This window comes from Nematolebias whitei, chromosome 6 (genome assembly GCF_014905685.2).
Source record: "Nematolebias whitei isolate Nwh7 chromosome 6, NemWhi1, whole genome shotgun sequence".
Lineage (NCBI taxonomy): Eukaryota > Metazoa > Chordata > Actinopteri > Cyprinodontiformes > Rivulidae > Nematolebias > Nematolebias whitei.
In genome coordinates, this window is record NC_056503.1 from 47477920 (window position 1) to 47485939 (window position 8020).

Here is an 8020-nt window from a genome sequence, read left to right on the forward strand (position 1 = left end):
CAGTTGGCATTTCAATTTTTCCTTTTATGTCTGGTCCTTCAAGTTTTGGTACACTCACATGTGGTAGAGAAACATCAAACTTTGGCATCTTGAATTTTCCTCCTTTTACATCAGGGCCTTCAACATTTATGCCACCCTCTATTGTACCTTTGGGAAGTGAAACATCAACCCTTGGGATTTTGACAGTTTCTCCTTTTAAATCTGGTCCTTCAAAATTGATATCTAGCTCTGGTGACTTTATTTTAGGTAGAGAAACATCAAGAGAAGGCATGTTTATGTCAAACCCTTCAATCTCAGGACCCTGAACATTGATGTCAGGTCCCTTAGTCTTCATTTTAGGAAGAGTTATGTCAATTGAGGGCATGTGGAGTGTTCCTCCTTTGGCACCATGTCCTTCAGCTTCAATTCTACTTTTTACTTTTCCTTTTGGAAGTGACAAATCAATATCTGGCATTGTAATCTTTCCTGCTTTAATGCCTGGGCCTTTAATCGACAAATCACCTTCTGGGAGGTTAACCTTTGGTAAAGACTCATCATTTTTTGCCATCTTAAACTTTCCACCCTTCACTTTAGGACCCTCAACATCCAAGTCGCCCCTAACTTTTCCTTTGGGGAGTGAAATATCAACAGATGGTAAGTCAACCTGGGCTCCTTGGACTTGAGGAACCTCAACATCTATGTCATGTGGCTTTGATTTCATTTTAGGAAGAGTTACGTCAATTGAGGGCATGTGGAATTTCCCTCTATTGGCAACATGTCCTTCAGCTTCAATTTCTCCACCTATGTTTCCTTTGAGAAGGGACATATCAATATCTGGTATTGTAATCTTCCCTGTTTTTATGTCTTGGTCTTTTATCTTCAAATCACCTTCTGGGAGGTTATCCTTTTGTAAGGACATATCAATTTTAGGCATCTTAATCTTACCACCCCTGACTTCAGGACCCTCAACATCAAAGTTGCCCTCAACTTTTCCTTTGGGGAGTGAAATATCAACAGATGGTAAGTCAACCTGGGGCCCTCCAATCTCAGGGCCCTTCAGGTTGACGTCTACCTCTGGAGCCTTTATTTTAGAAGGAGATACATCACCCTTTAGTAGGGAATAATCAAACTTTGGCATCTTAAATTTTCCTCCTTTCACACCAGGGCCTTCAACATTTATTTCAACTTCAGCCTTTCCTTCTGGAGGTGAAACATCAACTTCAGGCATGTTGATACTTCCGTCTTTAATTTCTGGACCTTTTATGTTGACCTCTCTTCTTTTAGTTTTAATCTTAGGTAAAGAGAAATCCACAGAAGGCATGTGGAACTTTCCACCTTTACTACCATGTCCATCAGCCTCGCCATCTAATTTTCCTTTTGGCAGTGAAATATCAATGTCAGGTAGCTCAATCTTCCTGCCTTTTAGTTCAGGTCCTTTTATTGTGACTTCACCCTCAGGAACATTTACCTTTGGCAATAAAACATCAACTGTTGGTATTTTTAATGTTCTATCTTTCCCATCAGGACCTTCAAAACTGATGTCAACGTCCCCTTTTGGTGTTGGAAGTGAAATATCTACATCTGAACCCTGAAGTTTGACATCTACCTCTGGAGATTTAATCTTAGGTCCTGAAATATCCAATGACAGCATTTTGAACTCTCCTTTATGTCCCTTTACATCAGTACTTGCTTCCTTGGATTTTATCTTGGGAAGATTAATGTTGGAAGAAGGCATTTGAATTGTGGCTCCTTTGGTATCAATGTTAAGATCCCCCTCTTGTTTTTGTTTAGGAAGAGAAATATCAGTAGTTGGCATTTCAATTTTCCCTTTGTCTTCTGGACTTTCAATTTTGGCTTCACCCTCTGGCAGTTTTGGAAGAATGATGTTAACTTTGGGCATTTTGAATTTTCCTGTTTTACCTTCAGGACCTTCAACTCCAATATCACAATAGGGTACATCAATGTTCCTATCTATTCCAGAGTGAATGTCAATACCACTATTTCCATGTTCTTTTCCTTTAGGAAGTGAGAGATCAATTTTGGGCGTTTCGAACTTCCCACCTTTGACTTTTGGTCCTTGAATATTCACACCTCCTTTGATTTTTCCCCCAAAATTGACCTCACCTTTGGGATTTGGAAGAGAAATGTCTACTGATGACACTTTAATTTTCTCTCCCTGAATCTTGTGTTTTTGTAAATCAACTTCAGCCCCACCTGTTCCAATCTCAGGTAGGGTGATGTTGACTAAAGGCATTTTGAACTCTCCACCCTTTTCAGCACCTTCATCCATTTCAACATCTCCCTTTATTTTATGTTTAGGCAGTGAAATGACAGGTTTTTGGAATTTAACACCTTTAGTGTCGACTTCCATCTCAATCGATGGTAACTGAAACGTTCCTTCTCCTTCATGATCACTTTGGTATTTGGGAAGAATTATGTCCACTTTGGGTAACTTGAAACCCCCTTCTACTTCTTGCTCTGATGGCTTTAGTTTTGGGAGAGTTATGTCAAATTCAGGCATTTTGAACTTTCCATCTCCCCCAACGTAATAATCCATATCCACATCTGATTTCACCATTGGGACAGAGATGTCAACAGAAGGTACACTAAACTCTCCTTCTCCATCTGGACATTTAATATCTGTATCAGGAGATCCCATTTTTGGTAAAGAGATGTCAACCTTTGGCATGGAGATTTTAGCTCCTTTTATGGTGCCCTCCACTTCATCTGGAAGCCTTTGTCCTGTATCAAATTCCAGATCCACCTCTGGCACAGAGATATCAATGGTAGGCATCTTCACTTCTGTCTTCACTGCTCTTTCATGACCTTGAAGAGAACCATCAGTGCCAAACTTAACTTTGGGCAAAGAAGCATCAACCGATGGACGTTCAAAAGAACCAACTTCACCTTTTCCTTTTGGTTTGGTTAGATGTGTTTCAGGAAGCCTAATCTCACCATCTCCTTTTGTTTTTACATCAACATGAGGTATTTTCATCCCCTCAGTCTTTACCTTTATTTCACCATCAATCTCTTCCGAATGACGTGACAATCTAACTTTGGGAAGCTTCAATTTAGGCATTCTGAGTTTTGTATCTCCCATGCCGCCTTCCACGTTAATCTTCCCTTCAGCTGCATTGGCTTCTCCTTTTACATCAACTTTGGGAGCTTTAATTCCTGCTGATCCCTTCACTTTTGGCAAGGACACCTCAGGTTTTGCTAACGGGAGTGCAAACTCTACATTTGGGGGATTAAACTTTAAGCCTCTCTTCTCCACATCCTTGTCTTTACTGGGTGACACACTGAACTCCACAGATGGTGTCTGGAGGCTTACATCTGGAGGCTTCAGCTCCACCGATCCACTTTCTAAATAAGGATCTGACTTTATGTGTTTAGTTTTAGGGAATGTCATCCCAAACTTGTGTCCTTTTCCTTTGGTTTTCCCTTTAGCTTCAGGCATTTTGGATGGAGGGATGTTTACATGTCCTTCTAGCTGCCCTGTTTCCACTTTCCCTTCTGTCTTTGCTCTTGTGTATTTCTTGACTTTCATGCGAGGAAATCTAGAGCAGTAAAAGACACAAAAACAATACTGTAAACATTAAATGGTATATTTTTATTTAGAAGGCAGCTTTAGAAATTAAAAGAGACAGAACCCAAAGAAGACCAACCTGATCCCTTTTTTTGCTTTCGCTACGCTTGCTGTTCCTCGGACGTCTTCTTCTTCGGACGTCCTGCTCTTCCTCTGTTTGATTTTTGGAAGTGAGATATCCACATCCACGTCACCCATTTCCAGTCGTGGAGGAGTTCCTTCAATTACCAGCTCTTCTCTCTGCTTCTCTTTCAACCTCTTCAGACCAAAACGACCACCTCTTTTCTTAAGGGCCTTGAATGGCTTCGTGCCCTTCACACTCTACAACAGAAACACATGAACAGTAAACATTTTAATGGTCAGTCAACAACATTTAAAGAAAGGTGACTAGTCCTGTTTTGGGATTCTGATGGTGAATACATGTTAATTTTTGCATATCTGACTTTTAATTCTATGTATCCATCTTCTATCACCTATCCTGGTTGGGTGATGGAGGCAACAGGTCCAGGAGAAAAACCCAGACACCCATAGCCCAGTGACACTCTCCACCTCCTCATTGTGGATCCCAAGGTGTTCTCAGTCCAGAAAGGATACACGATTTATCCAGCAAGTCCTGAGTCTTTCACAGAGTCTCTTCCCATTGGGATGTGTCTGAAAAACCACTAAAGGAAGGTGTCCAGGAGACATCCTAAACCAAATGCCTGAATCACTTCCATTGACCCTTTTTGATGCAGAGAAGCAGCAGTTCTACTCCGAGCTCCCCCAAATGATGGAGGTCCTTGTCCCTATTTCTAAGGCTGATCATGGCCACCCTACAGTGGAAGCTTATTTCAGCTGTTTGTATCTAGGGTTTCATTCTTTTAGACATCCATTCAGACATGAGAAGACAGACCAGTAAATTGAAAGCTTTGCCTTTTGACTCAACACTTTTCACCATGACAGACCAGATCAACACACTCGTTACTGCAGACGAGGACCTTATTCTGTGGTCTATCTCTTGCTCCATCCTGTCATCACTTGTGAGCAAACTCTTGAACTTATCCACGTGAACCAGAGACGCTTTCAGGGAGCAGTCAGAATTTTAAGGAAAATTTTATTTTAAAAAAATCCCACAAATTGTTCATAAGAGCACAACCCAGACAAATAAATAAAAACAACAAAAGCAAGACAAAGTCATCACACTGCAAAAAAGAAATCACCTTAAAAAGTCAACATGTTCTAGTTCACTGGAAAATCAATGAAACGTTAACTTCAAGTATGGTTTAATGTCATAAATACGTAAAATATTGATTACCATTTTGGCTATCTTGACTTTGGGGTTTTTGACCTCCACACTTGGCACTCTTGGTCGCACGCTGACCTCGTCTTTAGGGACGGTCCTCTTCAGCTGGAAGCTGACCTTGTAGGGCTCTGCACACTGAAGGATCCTGAGAGCGTCTTCGTACTTCACATTGTCGAAGAAGACTTTAGCACTCAGCAGCTGATCGCCTTCACACAGAGGACAAAAATAAATTCACGCGTGTGTCGAATTAATCTCAGTTTGTCCTGATGCATGCTCAATAATCCAGGTAGAAAAATCCTCAAAAGTTAAATCTGGTCCTCTGGACATACAAAAAGCAAAACAAAACAAAGCAAAACAAACAAAAAAAAATGTAGAAACGTTTCGTCTTTCATCCAAGAGACTTCCTCAGCTTGAGGTGCTGTATTCAGCTCAGTCTCTTAAATAGCACCTTCTCAGAGTGGATCAACCAGTTTTGCTGCTGACAACCAAAACCAGCTTCTCACATAATCAAGAAGGACCATCAGCCTAACGATGGATCATTAGCACACTGATGGCTGTTTACTATTCACAGGAGGCTGAGTGATACTAGCAATCACAGTATTGTTATGCCCCTTTTCCATTAGTACCGGTACGGGCCGACTGTACCCTACTTGGCCCGGTTCTGAGGCTTTTCCATTAGTACCGGTACTTAGCACCTGTTACTATTTTCAGTACCCTTGGCTCTGTGGTTCTAACCTGAACGAAGAGGTACTAAAACGTGATGTCAGAACACTGTCGGTCACTGATTGGTCGGGGGCGGAGTCGGGGCCAGAGTCACTGGATCCTTCAGAAACTTTTCAAAACAATGATCCGCCGTTTGCAATTTCTCAGACTGGAGCAGCGGCTGGACTTATTTTAAAGATTTTAAAAACAATACTGACAACATCTTGGTCTAATGCTGACGTGCTGGCGTTTTTTGTGCTTGGTGGCCGACGACATAATTCAGAGCAAGCTGGATGGAGCTCTGCTGGTGTACCCCGGTCCTCCCCCCGGAGCCTCGGAGCGCCAGGCCGGGCAGGGCGTCATCTCCCCGGCTCCGAGTTCCGCTGGTCACCGTGGAAGATCCTTTGATGTGCCGACTCGGAGGCTCAGGTTCCGGATACCAGCCTTGTGTGCTCAGAGCTCCGCTGGCCACTGTGAAGCTGGAGATGGGGACTCGCAGATGGTCGTTGCGAGACCTCGGCCACGCGTAATCATGAAGGCTGAATCCCGATCCCGCCCGGCAGTCAGGCGGACTGGACAGTCTGGGACGGACGGTGGAAGCGATTTTTAAATAAAATAATATTTTGTTTTTATACAAAAAATGTTTTAAAAAATTGCTGAAGCGATTTAAAAATTGCTATTATTTTTTTACACGTAAAATGTTTTTTAAAATCACTTCCACCGTTCGTCGCAGACCCGTCTCTGTCCGCCTGTCTGCGCGGGTCGGGCCTTCATGATTACGCGTGGCTGGAGTCTTGGAATGGCCTCTGTGAGTCACCAGCTGAGCTGGAGCTGGGAAGATGAGCCTGCTTGTCCTGTCTCCGGAGGAGAGGATCGTGTGAGACCAGCAGAGCTGGTCATAAAAAAAAATAAATAAATAAATTAAAAAAAAAAAAAAAAATATATATATATATATATATATATATATATATTAGTGTTGAAGATTTTAACTTAACTTCAAGGCCTCAATTTTACTATTGAGGCCTTGAAGGCCAAAGAAGAGCACATTAAACAAAAACTAACAACGTGTCTAGATCAGACCACACTTCAGCAAGTGTTGGACTGTACAGATCAGGCACGCTTAGCACAGCATGTCAAGTCCAAGACTCGACAACAAAACAAGTTTAACTTACTAATAATCTATCAACACCATCACAATTCCAATAACAACACATTTGGTGTAAGACAACACTCCAGTAGTCAATTACATGCCAGGGAGACAGAAAAGTGGGTGAAGAATTTATCTGACAGACAGCTCACCCAGCCTGAGACAGAGATTCTTGCCAGGGGACTGAACTTTGCGGTTGCACCAAGTAGAATTCCTCTGGTGGAGATGATCACAGCTACTGAGTCAGCCATCCGCAACAACAAAATGAAAGAGGGTGAAGCAGAACAGCTCAGACCCAAAGTTTCATCCTGCCTCAGCAATGCCAAACCACCACCTTCCAACATCAGTAGAGAGGAGAGGGATGCACTCACCACTCTTAGCAAGGACAAAAACATCATCATTCTCCCAGCAGACAAAGGAAGGTGCACAGTGATTTTGAACCAGAAAGACTATCATGAGAAAGTTATGACACTCCTTAGTGACGTAAACACTTATGAACCTCTGAAAAGAGATCCAGGAAGTGGTTACAAGAAGACATTGATAGATTGCCTGAAAATTTTGGAGCAGGACAAGGCTATTGACTGTATTCTGTACCACAGACTGTACCCAGGGGAGGCCACACCCAGTCTGTATGGTTTACCTAAAATCCACAAACAAGGTGTACCTTTAAGACCAATCGTTAGTATAATTAACTCTGTCACTTACAATGTTTCCAAATATCTGGCGTCTGTACTCATCCCTTTAGTTGGCAGCTCAGAACACCACATACAGAACACCATGGACTTTGTGGACAAGGTGAGGGATGTCATCATGGAGACTGATGAAACAATGGTCTCTTTTGATGTCACATCACTCTTTACGTGCATTCCTGTTGATGATGCAGTAGAGGTGGTCAGGTTAAGATTAAAATCAGACACCACTCTGAGCAGCAGGACCACGCTTTCCACAGAACAACTGTGTCAACTCTTGAAACTGTGCCTGCAGTCAACCTACTTCACATATGGGGAGCAATATTATAGGCAGAAACATGGGTGTGCTATGGGGTCTCCAGTTTCTCCTATTGTTGCCAACCTGTACATGGAGGAGGTAGAAAAGAGAGCCTTGACGTCCTTTTCAGGGACACCACCAAGTCATTGGTTCAGGTATGTTGACGACACCTGGGTTAAAATCAAATCTCAGGAAGTCCAACATTTTACTGACCACATCAACTCTGTGGATAAATACATCAAGTTCACACGAGAAGATGTAAAAAATGGCAGGTTGGCTTTCTTGGACTGTGAGGTCTCAGTCTCTGATAGAGGACATTTGCAAACTGAGGTGTACC

At 42.4% G+C, this 8020-nt stretch overlaps 1 protein-coding gene across 1 annotated transcript in view; it reads right to left on the reverse strand.

Annotated features, from left to right (window-relative positions):
• prx (periaxin) overlaps positions 1-8020 on the reverse strand; it is a 36348-nt gene that overhangs the window by 67 nt on the left and 28261 nt on the right. The window contains exons 7-9 of the mRNA XM_037677939.1: positions 4860-5053; positions 3645-3886; positions 9-3536 (exon numbers count right to left, since the gene is read on the reverse strand). Of these exons, the coding sequence (XP_037533867.1) occupies positions 9-3536; positions 3645-3886; positions 4860-5053 (3964 nt within the window). The remainder of the gene's footprint in view (positions 1-8; positions 3537-3644; positions 3887-4859; positions 5054-8020) is intronic.